Consider the following 22,777-nt stretch of genomic DNA (forward strand, 5'->3'; position numbering starts at 1 on the left):
AGTTTGTTTTATTCGAAATTACATACTTCCTGCAACGGTTTTTTGATAGAAATTATTTGAAATGAAGTTTTACGTTCCACGTTAATGCCGGTTAGGTTAAAGGAGACTGTGATGATGAGAAATGAATGAAATGGTCGAATGAAGAAAGTGGGAGAAAACGGGAGAACCCCGAGAAATCCCACGCACACGGTGTTTGTCCAGCACAAGGTTCACTTAGAGCGAGCAGGGATCGAACGAAAGACTCCACGCAGCAGAGATGAACGCTCTAGAATTGAAACAACCTCTGAAATTATTTAAAGGAGAAAGAGACTACTTTATGAAAACTTGATGACGAACACATTTGTTAAAAAATACCAGATTTTCGTGAAATATTGCTTATAGACAGGGGTGGATTAAGGCTTTTGGGGACCTGTAGCCCAATAGTTTAAGGGGGCCCTATGTTACGAATAGTTCTAGTGCAAAAATTTTCTTTGCTGCCTTACATTGCCTCATAGGCTTATCGAACCACCGAGAAATATGCTATAATATTTTAATGTGCTCCAAGTTTACAATAATTAGTTTAGTCACATTCATTATTAACAGTTAAATAATTATATTTATTATTAACAGTTAAATGCTGCTGATGGGAAGACTAAAATCTAGAGATAACGCGATCGTAACGAGCCGAAAGAAATTTAGCATCGGTCTGAAGCTTATAATATAATAAGTTGATTGCTATATTTTAGTATTAAACAGAGGGATTTTAAGGGGCCCCCTAAGCATGGGCTCCGTTGGCTCCGCCCTTCATCCGCTAATGCTATACATTGAAGGGGCTTGGCCGGGGCCGAGCTAAAATTCCGACCCTTGCAGACCTCTAGCCCGTGTGTATATGCTATCTTTGGAAATAGAGTACAGTTTCTCTTTTCCGACATAAAACAGGCAGGCAGAACGCCGAAATTTATGGATGTGTTAAGAAAATAGCTATTAAAAGTCAAACTATGATATAATTTTACATACTACGCATCTAATAATCATGTTTTTTAAGAAATAAATATAATATATTAAATCAGGGACGTATCAAGCGTGAGTTTCTAGAAGCTGTCCCCTTCCAAAACTGAAGCATTTTTTAATAAACCTCTTTTTCCCTTTTGAGGTTATTTTATATCAGATTACTTTGAGGCAGTATCCAAACTGCGGACAATACGTTGTTGTTATCATTCTAAGAAGATACCATAATGCCATTGATACCACGTGGAATTAAAGAACACTTTTAAAGGGGATTACAATTACAATTTCGTTCTGTTTATAACTTTAATGTATTAGAACGATACACTCATTGCAATTTGCTATTTTTGCTATGTGATATACATAGCAGACTGTTGTCCTTACATGTGTCTCAAAAATTTTTTTTTTATTTCGTTTGTGCTACAATGCAGTTTGTTTAAAGTAAACTGGTTCATAAACGAAAAGTAAGAAAAAGTTTAAGAGAAATACAGAACTGTTTTATTATTATTATTATTATTATTACTATTATTATTATTATTATTATTATTATTATTATTATTATTATTATTATTATTATTATTATTATTGATATTTTTGAAACATTAGAATTACGTGCTTACGAGGATTCGTGTTGGACCCCCTCCGAAAAGAAAACCTGGCTACGGACCTGCATTGAATGATAGACGTATGAGTGATGTTGTAGACGTGCGTGCTAGGCGATAGAGTCCAGAGCATCAGAAAAAACTAAGATCACAACTTGCAGTTCTTCTTGCCGATTGATCCTATTTTTTACCTGAAATGATATGTTGGATAATACGGTGTGTGGAATAAACGAAGGTCAGATAAGCGAGACCATGGACTATTGGTTTTTCATGCACCTAAACCTGTGAAATATTTGTGCAGAAAACATCTTTCACTCACTAGCTAAATTTGTCGGTATGATCGTAGATCTTGCCTTATAAAGTATAGTCTTATAAAGTGTATATATATATATATATATATATATATATATATATATAATCATCAAAGGTATTCTGCTTAATTGGTAGGTCACTTGTCGCAGCTAAGAAGCTTCTATGCTCCACGGTCCTCCGCTAACTTCTTCGTCTTCGCGTATATTTCTGTTTATATATATATATATATATATATAGTATGCTGAAATCCTAAAGAAGATCAACTTCAATAATTTTCTATAGCTTTCTATAGCTTTCTAGGATGTGTGTTTCTGTGTATATATACTTTGCACAGTTTATTCGAAACAAAATTGTTTTTTTTTTTTTTTCAAGAAAAGAGGATGCTAGAAGTTATTAGGGATGGCCAGAACCGGTTCCTGCTGGAACCGGTTTTCGGGTCTGAACGGATCCGGTTCTGGAAGATCCGGTTCCGGAACCGGTTTTTCGGATCTAGGTTTGGAACCGGTTTTTCGGATCCAGGTCTGGAACCGGTTCTTCAGATCAAGGTCAAGAACCGGTTCTTCGGATCCAGATATGGAACCGGTTCTTCGGATCCAGGTCTAGAACCGGTTCTTCGGATCCAGGTCTGGAACCGAAACTTTGTGACGATCCCTACGCTAAGCCCGAGCTGCTGGAAGGCTGTGAACAGTGTGCTAGATGAAATGGTGGAAGCGGCAGGCAGGCGCCAGGTGGCGGCCGCTTATTAGATTTGGCTAAATACACTAGGTAAGTGGCAAACTCAATGGTTAAACAGGCAAACTGGCCAACTCATTTGGCTAAACACCCACTGGTAGACCAAAATAAAAAAAAAACACTGGTGGCCCAAAATTTATTTCTCGGGGCACAAGAGAGTCTGAGCGGGGAGAGCACAAGCGCGTGGTCCTCTTTGCAGTGTTTTGAAGGTGAAATTTGTGCCTCCTTTATGGGTCTTTGGGGGTTTTCGGATCCAGGTCTGGAACCGGTATTAAGATCCGGTTCTGGAACCGGGTTTTCGGATCCAGGTCTGGAACCGGTTCCTAAGATCCGGTTCTGGAACCGGGTTTTGGGATCCAAGTCTGGAACCGGTTCTTAAGATCCGGTTCTGGGACCGGGTTTTCGGATCCAGGTCTGGAACCGGTTCCTAAGATCCGGTTCTGAAACCGGGTCTTCGGATCCAGGTCCGGAACCTGTTCTGAAACCGGATCTCCGAGAACCGGTTCCTCGCGGAACCGGTTCCCCCGGAACCGGAACTTTGTTGCCATCCCTAGAAGTTATACAATAGCATAAACTGAAAACAATCGATATTACTAATAGTACACTAATTCTGAATAAATTCTGCATCAGAAGAAAAAATGTCATTTCCTTATTATATTGTTTCGGTTCTAATTAACATAAAAATTATGCGCTTTCTATAATGTTTAGTAAAACAAAAAGAAAATAAATAAATAAAATTTATGGGATGGAATTCAATCAGGTGTCAAATAGTATAACAAGTAACAGTCAGCCACTCTACCCACTTGACCACAGAGATTACGTTTAGTTGCCTGTCTTTTTTTCTACAAATAAATGCTTATGGCTATAGAGCATGTCACCTCCAAACTTAAGAAAACAGTTTTCCTCTTTGTTTCTATATTTCCGTACAACATCTTGGTTACAAAAGCTAATTTATATTTGGCAAACAACTTAAACCTTAGATTTAAGCCTATAAATGCAATATTTTACTCCACATTCCAGTTCCTTGATTCAGCTCTCCCCCCACCAATCGTGTTATTTCCTCTGCACTTGTGCTCTGGTACTGCAAACTCCCGCGAAAACACTATTGCCTGTATACACAAAACGGAGCATAATTTTGTTTATTGTTTATATTTTTCATTTTATTATCTTTTTTGGAAATATCTTCTTAGATATATTGCTTTCTATTATCTCCACTTACTAATAACTGAATTTTACCCATAAACGTAAGGAAAATGGAATAATTGCGAAAAATCGTAGGTTACAGTATACGCGCTTTTTTTGTGCATGAGGATACTATAAGATGGTTGGATACACCCCGCTTCTTAAATTCTCGCACCATCATACATTTTTCGACTGGCTACCGGCCTGGGAACATCCATTTTCATACATCTTTACACAACTCCCATTCGTGCGCGTCCTTGGTACGGGAGATACAATTTCGATTCCCAGTGGTAGATAATGTGGAAAAGATGCTACATTAGACAACAGGTCCACATCTCATATAACTTCGCTGCTGAATGAGAAGCTAAACTTCAAATCAACTATCCTGTAGCTCCAATTTTCTGATTATTAATTATAACGTACAGATTATATTTCAACAATGATTGTTTATTTTGAAGAAATGTCTTTCTCTGTGTTGTTGAGAGGGAGAATCTGCGTATGTAACAGAGTATAATCCTTATTCACCAATTCAAATCTTTACGTTCACATATTCACAACAATCTCGAAAACTTGTTTTATTCTGACAGTATAAAAACTTACTATGTCGCCCTTTCACGGTTCAGTAGCGTCATTTTAGACCTTGCTAAAGGAAGATCGTCCTTTATAGTAAGAATATCATGCGTTGTTTAGTACATTAGTACTCAATTTATTACAAAGGAAAACAAACTTGCTTCTCAAATTCAAAGTAGCCAATTTGCCCATTTTCCCCCAAATTACGCCCATGGTACGTAGCCTGGAAAAGAAAATTTTGTGTGTGATCCAGAGTAATACTAAATTTCGCCTCTTAGGATATTCTACGCTAAAAATCCTCTTTTCTGTCTTTCTCTCTCTGTGTGATTGTGAAAGAATTTTCAGGATGAGAATGCGAAAGGAAACAAAAGAAATCAAACGCATTTGATTCTTACTTACTGAAACAGAAAATCATAATACTCCAACAATTAACATTAAAAAGCAACCATTGCACCGTGGCGGACATAAGGCTTTGACCAGGTAATAACGACTGCGTTGAAACAAATGCAGAGTATGAGAATTCAATCTGTCATATCTGTTGTTTTGTGTGGAAAAGAAACAAATTTGTGAACCAAAGGTTTAAGAACAATTCATGTTATAAATATAAACTTTGCCGATGATTATTAACTTATATCATCATAAAAGATATACGAAAGACTTTTTTAAAAACGAAGAAAAATAACATACAACTTTGCAAGCGGACGCAAAGAAACCTAACGTAACAAGACTAAAGACGAATCATTTACAGCGTAGTGATCGTGTTTCAGTGATCAGGGCGCTTCGCCAGTATTCTGTCGGTTCTTGGATCGAATTCACGTCGGGCAATTTTTCTTTTCCTTAAGGAATTTTGATGGGGATTGATCGACGATGATACGTTTATTATATTCAGATATTTGAATACTCGGATGTTTCAATATTTGAACTATCAAATGTTCAGGAATAATAATAATAATAATCTCCAAGAACATTAAAAATTAGAATCTTATTATCTCTCAGTTCATACCATTACATGCAGAAACGTGATATTAGGTTAAAAGTATTTCGGTTTTGCTAAATGTTGCCCATGAGAAGAATTTCTCATCTCGATTCTAAAAGAAAACAAACAAAATCGAGTTGAGACTTAACATTTCCCATTCGAGACGGGACTAGGCTAACTCAAATTATCATCTCGCTTTGGAGATGAGAATCGAGACGAGACGAAAAGTATTCTAAACATTTCTCGTCTTGTCTCGATTCTCCAGATAGTGTATGCCACTCTTTAAGTAACTATTGCTCCGTAGACTGAATCTTATATGTTATTCTGTTAGTTTGTATATATTTTGGAATACATATATACTGAATTATGGTCTGTGTATATATTTTGTAGCAAAGCTTTTATAACTACATCTGCATATTCTACAAGTAACTTTATTATATGCCTCACTGTTCAATGGTATTTAGTTATTTTTGTTACAGTTATTTTCCTTAAAACGTACAGTAGAATACTTTCTACATGAAACTTTAGAGGAAAGCTTTCGTTTAACTTTGGATAGTCGCAGAGGTGTCTTTGGAAAGTACGGAATCCCTTCCCGAAATTCCCTACGCTTAAGTAAGTTTTGCCAAATTTTTGGGCAACTTTAAACCTTTTATTATTATTATTATTATTATTATTATTATTATTATTATTATTATTATTATTATTATTATTATTATTATTATTATTATTATTATTACTTAAGCGTTGTTAATTTAATGGTTGACTCTGCTCCACTCAGCTCCCGCCTAGTGGGCATTGTATTGAACAAACAACGTACCGGTATGTGTAGGTTTTCTCCGGGTTCCGCTTCTTCCCACTTTCTTTATTCCAAAATATCTTTCATTCTCATCTTCGACGTCTTCTGTAGCTTATACGGCATAAACATTACTTAAAAACAAATTTTTTAAGGGCTCTTGTGAGTTTGGTATCCGTACTTTCTACGTGATATGTGCCTGGAAATTTTTCGTTTAAAATTTAGCTAGTTGTAGGACATATGCAGAAGATACGTCCTCATGGTACTGACACTTTTCTCCAATTACGACTATTCTGTAACTTTTGCCTAAGGCTAGGGTCGATTTTACAAATTTTAACACAATCTGTCCTCATATAGAATTTGTCTTCAATATTATTATTATTATTATTATTATTATTATTATTAGTAGTAGTAGTAGTAGTAGTAGTAGTAGTAGTAGTAGTAGTAGTAGTAGTACTGAATATTTGAGACCTGAGTACTACCTCAAATGCAAATAAGCATACTGAAGTTGAGAAAAATGAAAACAAAATTTTTGGACGCTCTACAAGGACGAATTGTCTTGCAAGAAATACTTTGGAAATAAGAGAGAGGGAAAAAGGTGTCAGCTACTGGACAATATAAAAATCGAACCTTCGGATGCCTTAACAGAAATTAAGTAGAATTTGTTTTCATCACGATACATACTAACCCTTTCTTTAGGTAAAAGATATTGGATCATGTATACGTTATATTGATATTTTAACAAAATATACATACAAATTAAAAAAGAATAGTTACTATTTATCAATTTTGGTTGAATGAGTATATGGAACGTGTAGAAAATGGAGAACGAAAATGTTATTATTATTTTTAGCAGGAGGGGGAGAACTTTGAAAGAATTCCACAATGACGTATCAGATAATTTTATGTCTCAAACTAAGCTGACAGATGGCTCGTTTGTATGCATGAACTGTTTGCGAAACATGGAAAGGTTCCAGACAGTAGGAATCGAAGTTGTAGACTGTGACGTCATGTTGTTAGTTTTTCCCCTCTGAAAGAAATCGTTTCAACTCTAACTTGTAAGAACGAGAGAAATTGACTATTTGTCATGTAATTATACTCCAGAAATATCAACATTCTAAAATATATTTTTTTCTGAATGTTCTCGTAGGGAATCGAACCGCGGACCTCTAACTCATGAAACGAATGTTACCCTGAGTTTTATTGTACTTACATAACATACAGAAAATTAACAATAATCGGACAACTGCCATAAGAAATTAACTCAAGAGAGCTGCTCTAACAGAAGCGGAACTTATTAAACATCAACACATAAGAAAAAAGGGAAAGAAAAAGAAAGAAAAACAAACAAAAATAAACTAAACGAGGCACACTGAAGGTGGCTCTTACACACTTGCCTAGATTCACACATACGAGAAGGAAAGAGTCTATAGCAACACCATTTCTAAAAGCCGACTGAAAAGACGCCGGTCCACCTCGGGAGGGAAGAGCTATCTATGAGTGCGTTGCAAAAAATCATAATACGTACATGCATCTAATAAAGGTATGTAGCGCTGAACTTGAATTATCGTACAGGCAATTAGGAAGAGCACCGCATGGTGGACGGGTGCTAATACTACCTAACATCGCCGTCAGACCTCTCCAAATTGAGGAAGCACCAACGTACAGCGAAAATAGATGATCCAATGTGTCTTCGTTATTGCATCTTTCACAAATCGCATCAGGTGCGCGTTGAACAGCAAATAAATGCGCACGACTAAGAATGAGCTGATGGACAACTTTAAACCAGGCCTCCTGCAAGTAAGAAGGTCACACTGAATCAAACATATTGACCCAGACTTTTGGCCAAATCATCTGCGGGAAATGGTGGAGTATTCTAAGCAGCGTCTGAGGATATGTTAGCTCTAAAAGGAGACAATATAATGTACATGCATTGTGACAGGCGGGGTCTATGATCATTACGAAGTAGGTCATAACATAGGGCGGACACTGGGCCGCAATTTGTATAAAAGGAGGGGTCAGAAGATATTCATAGCTCGGCAAGAAGTAACGAATCCATTGCTGTGTTACAGAGTCTCCAAGGAGAAGAGCATTATAGAAATCACACATGAACAATGTTTGGCATTTAAGGCGAAGGTGAACGAAACTTAATCCCCCACATGCGTACATTTCCGGTAGGGGGTAAACCCTCGCCCGGTACTACAATTTGGCCGAGACATAAGCGTTAATAAATTGAATACGTCTAAGAGATGTAGTCTTCGAAAACGCATGGAACATAACATTTGACGTACCTGTGATAACAATGGGGGGAAAATCTCATCATAATTCTGAGTTAGACATGACGTAAACGGAATTCCTAGGATTGTGAAAGACGTGACATGAGGTGAGGGTGGTGTACCAGGCACATTTGTAGGTAAGTGAAAACCATGAACCTGTAAAACACGTGTCTTACGTATATTATAGTGGAGACCGACACAACTCTAAAATGGCTGCAAAACTGGGAAACATTCCATTATAGCTGCGGAATACACTCCGGTGAGATTCAGATCGTCAGCATACGCAAATATATTTTGGCTGCGAAACATAGAGGGGCCAGGAGACGATAATGTGGCCAATCGCCAAAGTAAAGGGTCTAGCACCATGGCAAAGAGCGTGAAACCGAAACTACAACCCTGGCGCAAGCGCGTCGTTTTAACTGAATAACGGGGGATAAATGGCCATTAATCTGAATGCGAAAGTTCGCTGTAGAATACAGATTAGAGATGACCTGGCGGAAGGCTAAACGGAAGCCTCAGGGTTCGAGAGTTAACGCTAAGAAGTCATGATCGACGATAGGGGGAAAATTTGTCTGAAACGTTATTGTGGAATTGATACTAAGTTCTTTAACTCTGACTAGAAATAATAATAATATTTTCGTTCGCTATTTTCAACATGTTCACATTCAACAAAAATTGGTAAATAGAAACTATTCTTTTTTTAATTTCCATGTATATTTTGTTAAAGTACCAATATATCGCATACATAATCCAGTGTCTTTTACCCAAAGAAAGGGAGTTACTATGTATCGTAATGAAGACAAATCCTACTTAGTTTCTGTTAAGGCATCCGGAAGTTCACTTTTCATATTGCTCAGTACCTGACACCTTGTTTACCCCCTCTTTTTTTCCAAAGTATCTCTTATGAGGCAATTCATCCTTATAGAGGGTCCAAAAATTTTCTTTTAATTTTTCTTAACTTTGGTATGCTTATTTGCATTGGAATACGATGTAATATTCAGATCTCAACTTTCACTATACTACTACTACTACTTATAATAATAATAATAATAATAATAATAATAATAATAATAATAATAATAATATAGAAAATAAATTCCGTATGAGGACAGATTGAATTACAATCTTTAAAATCGCCCGTAGCCTTAGGCAAAAGTTGCAAAATAGCCGGGATTGGAGAAACGTGTCAGGATCGTCAGGACATACCCTCTGCATACGTCTCTACAACTAGTTAAATTTTAAAACGGAAAGTTTCCAGGCAAATTTCATGTAGAAAGTACAGATACTGAACTCACAAGAGCAGTAAGAAAATTTGTTTTTAATTAATGTTTATGCCGGCTAAGCTAAAGAAGACGTCGATGATGAGAGTGAAAGAAATATTGGAATGAAGCAAGTGGAAGGAAGCGGAACGCGAAAACCTACACACACTGTGTTTGTGCAGCACAATGCCCACTAAGCAGGAGCTAGGTGGAACAGGGTGAACAATTAAATTAATAACGCTTCAGTAATAATAATAATAATAATAATAATAATAATAATAATAATATTAATAATAATAATAATAATAATAATAATAATAATAAAAATAATAATAATAATAATAATAATAATAATAATAAAAGTTTAAGGTTGCTTTAAAATTTGGCGATTTCGGGGAAAGGATTCCGTAACTTCAACAGACACCTCTGCAACTACCCAAATTTAAACGAAAACTTTCCACTAAAGCTTCATGAAGAAAGTATTCTACTGTACGTTTTAAGGGAAATAACTGTAATAAAAATAACTGAATATCATTGAACAGTAAGGCATATAATAAAGTAACTTGTAGAATATGCAGATGTAATTATAAAAGCTTTGTTAGAAAAATTTATACACAGACCATAGTTCAGTGAGCTCTGAAACACAAAGTAACAAAATAACATATAAGATTCAGTCTACGGAACAATAGTTACTTAAAGAGTGGCATACACTATTTGGAGAATCGAGATAAGGCAAGAAATATTTACAATACTTTTCGTCACGTCTCGATTCTCATCTCCAAAGCGAAGAGATAATTTGAGTTAGCCTTGTCCCGTCTCGAATGTGAAATGTTAAGTCTCATCCCGATTTTGTTTGTTTTCTTTTAGAATCGAGATGAGAAATTCCTCTTCTCATGGGCAACATTAAACAAAACCGAAGTATTTTTGCCTAATGTCACGGTTTTGCTTATAATGGTATAACCTGAGCGATAAGTTTTTAATTTTTAATCTTCTGCGAGATAATAATAATAATAATAATAATAATAATAATAATAATAATAATAATAATAATAATAATAATAATAATAATAATAATTATTATTATTATTATTATTATTATTATTATTATTATTATTATTATTATTATTATTATTATTATTCCTGAAGATTTGATAGTTGAAGTATTTAAACATCCGAGTATTCAAATATATGAATATAATAAAACGTATTTCATAGTCCGATCAATCGCCATTAAAATTTCATAAGTAAAAAAAGGAAAATTGCCCGACATGGATTCAATCGAACAACCTTCAGATTAGTGGCCAAGTGCCTTGACCACTGAACCGCCATCACTACGCTGTAAATGATTCGTCTTTAGCCTCGTTACGTTAGGTTTCTTTCCGTCCGCTTGCAAAGTTTTATGTTATTTTTCTTCGTTTCAAAAAGTCTTTCATATATCTTTTACGGCGATATAAGTTAATAATCATCGGCAAAGTTTATATTAATAACATGAGTTGTTCTTAAACCTTTGGTTCACAAGTTTGTTTCTTCTTCACACAAAACTACAGATATGACAAATTTAATTCCCATACTCTGCATTTGTTTCAAAGCAATCGCCATTACCTGGTCAAAGACTTATGTCCGCCACGATACAATAGTTTCTTAACTTAGCACAACTCTGACAGTGTGACCACCCAGTAAAAATCTTTCGTACTAATGAAAAAAGCACTATATCTTGTTAAAAAGCTAAAATTTTATCTGCTCCCGTTTCACCCTAATTATGATATTTTACGATATTAATATCTTATTAGAAGGTTTTCGGCAGTTCTCCCTTGCCTGCTGGTCGGCATGTGACGCCACATTCTTGAAAAAATGCAACCTTTATTTCTATTTATTTATTATTTTTTCACAAAGTCCGATACAAACCGTACAAAGCACTTAAACGCTTGTTATTTTGTCTTTACACTCCCAAACTGAAAATCCTGGTAGTGCCGTTTCTTCATATTGTTGCCTGGCGAGATGTTGCCTTTCAAAATTGTAAATCGTAATACACGGTTCATTTTGTTCCCCCCATCATAACACTTGAGCCAAAAGCATTTCCGCGATTCATAAATAAGCACTAAGTATATCATCCCGTTTTCCGAACCCTATGTGTTATCAAAGAAGGAACAACTAATCACTACCAAAATTCTTTCCCGTTGGAGGAGGTCACCGGTCGTCACATGTCCCATTTGTGCTCTTGTAAATACCACCGTTGAAATAAAAACTGGCAGAAAAAAGAATTACCAGGAACGTGAAATTTTCGTACATTGCCATACTTTTCATGAGATTCCTTTTTCTCTTCCAAATGTATCTACCAGAAAAGAAGAGGAGAAAAGTACTAGCGGACGTCACACTGAACATATCTGTTGGCTATGAAGCGCCAGCTATAACAAGTTGTATATACAATAATCCAAGCTTGTTGTAATCTTGTATATACAATATATTTTACTTTGGAGAATACAAATTAACTCAAGAAGAGTTATAAATTTATATAAATAAACTTTGATAAACTAGTTTATTACTAAAAAATTTCTGTCATTTCAATATATACAGGGTGTACCGAAAGTCTTTACCATAGGCTAATTCTGTCGTGCGTAAAGATAGAAAATAGGCTTAAAAGATAATACGGAAAAGATACAAACGCTTCAAGTCTGTTTCCGAACAATGCGTATAGTTGGTACGGTGAGCGATCAAGGAAACAGACTACTCTATTGACAACGTTTCTTTATCATTTAACATAGGACACTCACCCAAACCCCGCGGGGATGAAAGCGTGTATTTCCCTTCCAACCTTGGAACTGGGGGCTGTCCCCCCAATAATCCAATTTGAAATGTGTTTTGGGGGAAACTTTAATGATATGTGTCCGATTGCCACAAAGGAAAGTGAGATGAAATTGATGTCCCCCAGAACAAGCCTCAAATCTGCCCGCCTCCCAATGTTGAAGACAACTCTGCTCCCTTGATCCACCACAGCATTGTTTCTCAACTTCATATGTTTACCACCGCTATATATATATATATATATATATATATATATATATATATATATATATATATATGGGGATGATTCTACATGTCCCATCTAAAGTTGAAGACAGATTTGCGCCGATGACATAGGATGCTTTCATCCTGAAACCCAAACGGCTATTGATGAGCAAATGCAAGACGAAGACCAAGACCCGGGTGGCCTTGGTCTTGGTGTTGGTCTTGCGCATCCAGTCTTGGTCTTGGTCTTGCATGCAAGAGTCTTACAAGTCTTGCTTTTAAGAAATATTATGCTTTTCATAGGTAAATTTTATTCTGGATATAAGGGATAATCAATTCTCCAATGCGCCAATAGTAACGGAAATACAATGTATGTTTCTAAATGCAACATAGTTTACCTTCGTGCAAGTATGATGATAATGTACAACATAGCTGATGATCCTACTTTTTTTTTAACGTGTGCCCACGCTTCACTATTTATAAGATAAATCACAACGTTTCGTAATCTTTTTATATTTTTTTAACAGATCCAACACTCCGCTGGTTCTCAAACTGATTGGCTCATCTTTGTATTGAACAAACTTCCAATTAAATATTGAGATCTTGTTTTAATTATTCCAATATGTACTCTATGGGGCAGAAACATGGACATTACGCAAAAGCGATGAAAAAATTGCAGGCTTTCGAAACGTGGACATGGTGAAACAAGGAGAGAATTAACTGTGTTGAACGGAAAACGAATGAGAAGGTGTTAGAAATAGTAGTAGTAGGGAACGAAAGAAGAATTTTAGATAGGCCTATTGTTAAAAGAGGAGGTAGAGGAACTGGTTGGATATTGACTGAGGAGGAACTGTATTATGAGGGACGTGCTAGAAGGTATGGTGGAAGGAAAGAGAGGGAGGGACCGAAGGAGACTGTAGTTGAAGGAATGTATTAAAACAAAAAATTGCTACGTGAAGACGAAGAGACTAGCTGAAGACCACCGTATACCGAAGCTTCTCGGTTCCAGCAAGTAACCTGCCAATAATGGCAGAATAGCTATGATGATAATGATGGTGATATGTTTAGCAATATTGACCAAAAAGAGAGAGAAAAAATTAAAATAATAATTATTATTATCAAACCTCCTTAATATTTTAGAATAATCTGAATGAAAACTCAAAACATTTTCTCTGTCTTTTGTGTAAACTCAATTTATATAAAACTTTTTACCTATATTAGAAACACAAAATAACGGCATCAAACTCCAAGTTATTTGAAATAACTGTCCAAAATCAGTCTCACTTGTGAATATGGATTACTAGCATCCATTACCCACTTCGTTGGGTTAAATTGAAAAAAAAAACAGTAATATGTTTCGTTAGTCACTCACTTTTTACTATTACTAAAGCCCTCTCTAATATCGGTCATTGTCGATGACTTTTATATTTCTGTGCCCTCTCCCTCTCCAAGTTTTGTTGCTGAATTTTGATTTTAACGGCATAAGAAGTGTCACTGCTCGCCTTACCGTCTCTGGAAACTATTGATTCGACACTAATATTTTTCTTTTTCGATCAATCATTTATATATATATATATATATATATATATATATATATATATATATATATATATATATATATATATATATATATATACACTATCCCTTCCCGTCAGCCAAGCTACGGGGCTGAATTTTAAATTAAACAGCATCGGAAGTGTCACTGATTATCTCAGTGACCCCCAAAACTATAGTTTCCACACTAAGATCGGTCATTTTCGATCATTTTTAAATATCTCTCCCCTCCACTTCCCCTAAGCTGCATTGTCAAAGTGATATGACAGAAAGCATCTCAGGTTCGAATCTCATCTACTTATGGTATGTTGAAACTATGATTGAAATCGGACGAGTGATTCAAGAGTTATTAAGTTTTATTTCTTTTTGTACATTTCCCCTCTCCTAAGTTCTACCGTCAAAGTAATATGATAAAAACCACCACAAGTCCAAACCTCATCTATGTTGAAAATTTGATCGAGATCTGTCGGGTGGTTCAAGATACTAGGAGTCACAAACATACTCACTTTCAATTTTATGATATACAGTAGATTTATTGTAGTACGTGTAATATCATATCGCTCAATCCTGGATGTGTCGTATACCTAAGGAAGCTAAAAGTTATACTGACAAACAATTATTTAACGTATGGGCATTCGGCCATAAAATAAAGCTTGCGGTCACATGCATTAATTTTTTCCAAAGTCATAGATGTTGTTTCCATATTCATTTTATGGGCACACATTAAAAAATTCCAACGGACGCTTGAGACTCGGAGTCAAGACTATAGTCGGCACCTATAGTGTACAGAATTACCCATATTCAATACTACATTTCTTTTTAGTTTTAGAAGAACACCATTAATATGTTTTGAAATGAAATACCTAGTTTAACGTTACACGATTATGAACCAAGGCTCAGACAGAGACGACGAAAAATGATTGAAATGGTGGAATGAAGAAAGTAGGAAGAAACGGGAAAACCCACGCACACACTGTTTGTAAACCAAAAAAGCTCACATAGCGCAAGTTGATGTGTGACTTGAAAGCGAGCAATATCTACAGAAAACGCGGACAACCAATTCAGGAAACGACATACTGTAACTATATGCTACAGCGGTAGAACGACTCGCACGGGTTGCATAAACTACTGGTAACACATTCACTCCAGCGGCATTTTTACTGAAGCCAAGAAATTCAAGTAAAAGATGTAATAATTTTTCCCGTTCTTTTTTTTACATTCTATAAAAAATTCAAGTAGTGCCGGTACTTGTGCAAGACTCTTGCGCAAGAGTCTTGGTCTTCGTCTTGCATCGGGATTCTTGGTCTTGGTCTTGCATGTAAGACTTGCAAAAACTACAAGATCAACACTCTTGCGCTCATCACTACAAACGGCTGGTGTGATTGGAAAGATTCTATCACTTTACACTGAAAACCACATATTTGCAGCAAATTATTCTTTTTTCAGTTTTTTTTTAAATTGTTCATCATAACAGAGTTCCCCAATGGCCCCAGACGTTTGATGCACCCTTTATATATTCTAACGATAGAAGTTTGTGAGCAATGGAAAACTTTATGCGAAAGTTTCATTTAAACTTTTGAAATAAAAAATCTCACTAATATTTTCCAACAGACATGCGAAAGCGTATTGAAATACATCATATTTCATGTTCAATAATGCGTTATAGATACAAATTATTAACAGCCCTAATAATTATTAATTAGAGACGGGAATATGAACAATTATTTTTCTTTAACCTCAACAAAAGCTAGAGCCGCAAAATAGCTAAAATCATTCCAGTGTACTCATGGAATAACTCGAAATAAAATACTTATACACATCTTACCTCAACTTTAACATGGAACCTACTAGTTTTACAATCACTAGTCATTAAATAGCGACATACTCCCAACAAATGAACCATAGACCAATCGTATGTATTGTAGTGCGGGTCTCCGAAAGCTGTGCAAGCTCCTGAAAAGGAACGGAAATGGTTGATTTATTGCTTTATTAAGTGTTATTTTTGAGTCTTTCAGAATTTCAAACATGATATTTGGTGCACTAAGTGCTCAAAACTTTCATTAACGTTTGTTCGTTGTTTGTAATAGTCAAGATCTGTATAGGTATGAAATGTTTATCATTAAGTATAGTTCCTTTATGAACATAAAGTACAATACAAAGTGTTTCATTTATAACCAGTCTGCGAATTAGATAATTTGTATTGCGGGGGATAAAATTAGGCCAACAGGACGTGAGTCTGAAGATGCAATAATTCAAAATGAGACCATGATGTCTTAACCCCCCTCCACATACATAAATGCATGACATCTGTAATAAATAAAAGATTTATTAATTCCATAAATGTACCGACAATCACTATGCATATATTATCTGACGTGCACACACCACACCTAATCTTTCTGAACATGTTTAAGTGTTGTACTTACTCTAGTGCACGTAACTTTGTAAAATTTATTTATTTAAGAATTCGGCCCGAGCGATACCCAAGATCGCAAACATGATATTTTTCCCGCTCATATTGAAATCTCCCACTTTTCGTTATTACACGCAGCCTTGCAAAAGAAAACCTACTTCAGTATTATGAAAACCATTAAAATTATCAGTTAAACCGGACTTTCTTTTGTAGAAATATCATGTTTTCGAATCCTAATGAAAAAGTATATAGGAAACCACGACGAAAAAATATAGAAGGTTACGTAAAGTTGTGAAAAAGAACATTTTTCAATTATTTCTTGAAACATTTTGAAGGAAGATTTGTGCATTTGGAACATTTTGAAAGAACAAGGAACAAAGGAATCATGAATATTTCTATCTGCTGGAAGGAACATTTCAGTTATCTAATAGTTAGAATTTTTAAAAAAATCACATGATAATTACACCAAATGTTATATAAATATATTCTACTCCAAAAATAACTAAATGGGTGATTATCTCGTTGCAAAATTTTATACGAGTTTCTTCGTGTTTTCGTACGTAGCTCACCAGTAGGTAAGATTTCACTATGTGTAACATATTCTCTAATTATTTAATTGCAGTTAGTGTAGAGAGTATTGATATACCTAAATAAATGATTTATAAGTATTTACAGTCACTATTCTATAGAAAGTTTTAGTGAATATGACAAACTAGTTTATTTTTTTGTTCCATCTTGGAGGTGTATGAATACTTTTGCGCTAACTGTATATTGTTTGGTGTAATTATCTTTAGACATTAAACAGGAAAAGAGGAAACACAGAAGAGCCTTCATTTCTCTGTGGAGACAACAGGCCCTCCAACCAACCACACCTTATTTCCTTATGTTATTTTTACAAGTGGAAATAGCAATGCTACAGAAATATAAGAGGTTTTGTTAAAATGTAGGAAATATAGGAGTTTATAGGAAGAGATGCAAATATTTAGGAAAAATAATAAGTATAGGATCAGTGGCGGCGATTGAATGTTAAAAGTGAGGGGGCAAGACATGATTTGAATATTTGTATATCAATCTTAGTTTCTGTGGCTCTTTCTAACACTTTGTGTTGACTGAAGGTTGTATAACTAATAGGATATTATATTTTTCAGTTAAAATACCATATATCGTATTTCATATTTTATTAAGTAAATTGACAAGACCAACGCAAGTAGGTAGAAGGTACTAGACATTTGTACTCTTAAACAACGAAAGAATAAGAAGAGATTTGATTTCTTGCTCATGAACATCTTAAAATTTGGCCTGGAAAATTGTGTGATCAAATTATTTAATAACAAATTTACAAAGCAAATAAATAGAAAGGATAATATTAATCATAGCAATGAATAATGAGCCTTGTTTTGTAAAAGTCATATAAGTGAGGATTAATGAACAACTTATATTTTTAATTCTACACATGCCATTAAATGTATGTTATTACTCTCAGAAAACGAAAGACAGTAAATACTACAAGCGTATGCTACGACATTTCAAGAGATATTTTCTTTTGCAGCTTCCCGAAATATGTTCGTTGCCATTAGGTGCAGTTTTCACTTTCTTGGAACACGTCAAAATACTTCGAATCACTCCACACTGCAGTTACACAAAATAATCTTAAAATCTAGAATTATGTTGAATCATTAAATTTAATTGTATGCACACTTACACCCCTAAAGACACACCACTTTACTTGTATATTACATTACAAAACAATCTAAAAGGTATAAGTTGTTTCTTACTACGCTCTTTTAATCAATATTCCTTACTTTAGAAAGAAGAGAAGACATTTTAGGAATTGTCAATTTTTGTGCAATTAAAGAATAACTTTTTTTTTTTTTTTTTTTTGCGAAATGTTCTCTGAATTAGTTTCAAAGCAACTATCTAACATATTGAACCCTTGTAAGAAAGGAATATAGAAGAAAAACCTACTGAATCCATTTTTGAATTTTGTCTGGGAACGAAGAAAAAGTGACGCCTTCATGTTTTCAGAATTGTTTAACAACTTTTTTTTTTGTTTAGAGGTTGATTTCACTCATTTGTATTAAGTAGGGACCACTAAACAAGAAATTGTTCAACAATTCTGAAACATAAGGACATCACTTCTTTGTTTCTTGACAAAACTGAAAATGGATTTGGCAGGTTTGGCTTCTATACCTCTGGATTGAAAATATGCTCGAATTTTTGAATTGTTTTCCGTCGCACTTAAAACCAATTCCTGTAGCTTTCTTAACTTTAGGGGAAGACAACCAATTCGTACTCACGCAACGGCAAATATTATATAGTACCATTTTTCTATGAAACACTAATACATACGAAAATTTCATATTTCCAAATGAAACATACATTAATGGGTTGCTTGGAAAAATGTGGGGGCAACTGTCCCCCTTTGCCCCCCTAATCGCCGCCCATGTATAGGAGCATTGGAAAGTCTCAAATATTCTACGTATTAGCATATTATACGAGAAATGGATTGTTGCCGCTCCCGATTTCAATCATTAAGGTTAAATCGAAGTTCAAATATTTAAAAATTCTCAATTGAAATTTCGAGCCTCCGCTTCTACTCTCCGCTAATGCTGCGCTCTTCACGCATTTTTTTTTTTTAAATATGAGTTCCGTGATGGAGCTCAGGAGGTCAGCAGTTACAAGTACTTTACTGTTAGGTTACAACTGAATTGATTCACTACATGTTGAGTTAGCAAATGAAGTATAGAATTACATTGAAGTTTCCCAGGCCGCATTATTGGTTTGGACAACAAACTGTACAGCGAAAATAAAGATAATAAATCAATTAATTTCTTTGGGAGGGGGGGACAAAATGTGATTGAGGGGAAAATCCCACTCATCCTCCACGGAAATTTGCACCCTTTTTATAACATATTGTTTAAGTAGGAATTATACTGTACTTGTACGATATACGTATTTGCTATCTAATTTCGATCTTGACAAATGACGTAAGAGGCATTGCTTTCAGAGGGGTTTCTTTTATATGAAATTACTTGAATGTTCATGTGATTCTTCCTAGAAAACAAAAATTATGAACGTAATCATATTTGTGTGACAGCAGTCGTATACAAACTTTAAGTCATTTTGCGTTCAATAAATAAAACTATTTAAATTTGGATCAAACTTAAACCACCCAAGTGGCTTCTAACTGAATTACTTCATTTGGAAAAAAAATGAATATTAATGAATATATTTGAAATGATAATAACTTTAATATGTCTGCAATCAAGTTTCTGGGATAGGTTGGCAGCACCTGGGGACAATTACCAAAACTAGTAGTCTTGTATTACTAGTGTGAAACGTTTCAATATAAGATACTCTACAATTGCACATACCATAAAATAATGTCAAATTCAAGGTATAATTAACATTAGTATTTAGAAATGTATTTTACTTTCTTTTTTAGTGTTTCTGCTTTGTAATATTTACACTTCTAATAATACATATTTGAGACATAAGCTTCAAGTCGTTTCTAAGGTGTTAAATGACAGTCAAAAGGAATAGAACGAATGCATGCCTTGAAGTAGGGAGGCGGTAATTGTGATACAAAATGACAGACCTCATTATGTTTCAAGGAGATACCAAATTGTTGGTTGGCAGTTAATCGATACAAACATATCTAAGATGGTCAGTATAGCATGTGTGTCACGAGGAATGAGAATTGTCACGAAGGATTGTAGAGCAAATTGCAGCAAAAGTGACTGTTGAACTCAATCAGCAAGTGGAATGACCTACCCAAGTAGAGCAGATCGTTGGCCCAACGTTAGAGAATGCCGAAATCGTGGAGGAAATGCTGGGTCAATGCTGTGCAAGGCCTAAAATTGAGTGGAGTACTCCACACTTTGTGGAACTGTAGGAAAGGAGTGTGGAACTGTAATTCTTAAAGTGTGGAGTGGTATTAAAAATGTGAGTACCTTACTTTTCTCGGATTATACATTTCAAAGCGTTTAGTTTGTCAAACTAAGTCTTACTGATTCAATACATTCATTATGCAATGGGGGGGGGTTACTCAATTCCATATAACTGCCAGTATATGACATTAAGCAAGAGTTAATACGTATAGGTGTCTCCTAGATGGCAGGGAAAACCATTGCCAATTTTGAGGTGAAGGAACTTTTTAACTATATTAGTTTTCAAACGTTTTCGGTTGCATTCATATAGTTTTAAAATATGCAACTAACTGCACGTTTATCTGTTGTTTCAATAGGACATTACACTTTTCCGATATAATGAAATGTGTTGTTTTGTAGATAAAAATTACACGATCCTTTGAACCCGTTATAGAAATATGTACTACCAGAGATAACATACATCAATAACCGCCAAAAATTTAGCCGAAGCACAGCGTTACGAAAATCAGTAGAAAGAGTAATGTTTCCCAGAGTGACTTCGATAGTTACTGATAATGAAAACATAAATACAGGAGAGCACAAAGGAATGTGGAAATTGTTAACTGATGAAAGAGTTGCTTCAGGTGAAACGTTGCCTCTGTTGAAAATTTGGTGTGCTACCCATCGCATTAATTTAGCATGGAAAGATGTCACCAAGAATGTCCAAGTAGTTTCATCTCTCATATAAGCAGCATCTGGACTGTGTGCTTTCTATCACTCTTCAGGGCAGCGAACGAAAGGTTTAACGATGGTAGCTTCAGAAAATAACTTAGAAGTTTTGTACTACTCAGAATATTTTGACGTCAGGTGGACCAAATTTTCATTCAGTATGCTCACTACTCTCCTAAGAAATTGCTATCCAAGCTGCCTTTACTTGTAAACGGAAAGCCATGTATGTAATGAAGCCAATGGTCATCTGCATAAATGGATAGAAGTAGATCGCCTTCATCTTCTGTGTCTTGTGACAGATGCTCCATATGTTTTCAAGAACTGCCAGCAGAAGTTTGAGAGTGATGAAATGTTTCTTTTGGACATAATAACAAATAAAAATAGAACTATAGCACAATTGGAGAGTATGAAAGAGAAACATCTGTTAGGCGGGTGGGAAAAAACGTTTTTAAACGAACGTGTGCAAGAGAACGTCAACGGAGAAATACAGCACTCATTACATGGTATTCAACTTCATCGCAACACACGTTGCAATAAATCCCATAACAAATATGTCAGTGAGAAAAGAGATTTTACTGTAGTAGGCTACGAAGTCCTGGATTCCATAATTAACTTTGTTAGTCAGCGTTTGCTGCATGAAGACAGTATTGTTGCTTTGGAGCCTTTGCGTGTTTTGCAAGAGCATGTAACTTATGATGCCCTAAGAGAATGCCACAAAGTTATTTGTCTTGATACAGATCTTTTGCAGTTTGCAATGCAATATAGAGAGGCATCATCGTGTAGTATGTTGAAAGGTCTGGACGCTAAAAGCCTTCTCATGAAAATCTGTGGAAATCAGACATTTCATGCTCTGTCAACAAGTCTAGCCCTTGTTGTTGCTTTGAAACCATCTTCTTCCGATGTTGAAAGACTTATAAGTGACTAGAACATATTGAAAACAGATAACAGACTGTCTTTAGCTCCCGCTACTGTGAAAAATTACCTTCACATTAATATAAATATGGGTCCGTTGCAAGATTTTAGCCCAACCCCTGCTGGCCAGAAAGTAAAGGCGTTTTGAAGTTGGTAGGAAGTCAAAGGAACAGCCCTGGTATAACGGTGTGTTTGCCTCGGCAGAAAACAGACTGAGACAGCGTGATGATCACGGAAAAATGACAGTGAAATTCTTATGTAAGAAAAAGTGACTTTTTTCTTCCAGTGTGACTATTTTTCTTACCGGTTTGCTTCCTGTATTTTATGGTTTAATGCAATACAATTAAATATGTATCCTAATGTGCCTTTAATTTTGTTTGCTCTGGATGCCAAAATTTTCCTAAATAATAATAATAATAATAATAATAATAATAATAATAATTTTTTGGGTGTCGCAGGTAAACATGATGTACTGGACAGAACACTGATTATATGTCTGAACAAATGCTGACTAAATTAGTGTTACTATACTATATACAATTTTGCCAGTGTGGAGCTGTGATTTCGTTGAATTTTAGGCCCTGATGCTGTGTCAACATCTGTGATAA

General features: G+C 35.1%; 1 protein-coding gene across 1 annotated transcript in view; it reads right to left on the minus strand.

Moving 5' to 3' along the window:
- LOC145681534 (uncharacterized) overlaps window positions 1–22,777 on the minus strand; it is an 81,656-nt gene that overhangs the window by 32,155 nt on the left and 26,724 nt on the right. The window contains exon 5 of the mRNA XM_081753180.1: window positions 16,072–16,199. Within this exon, the coding sequence (XP_081609306.1) occupies window positions 16,072–16,199 (128 nt within the window). The remainder of the gene's footprint in view (window positions 1–16,071; window positions 16,200–22,777) is intronic.

The sequence above is a fragment of the Thermobia domestica genome, chromosome 3, assembly GCF_964235325.1.
Source record: "Thermobia domestica chromosome 3, izTheDome1.hap1.1, whole genome shotgun sequence".
Classification (NCBI taxonomy): Eukaryota; Metazoa; Arthropoda; class Insecta; order Zygentoma; family Lepismatidae; genus Thermobia; species Thermobia domestica.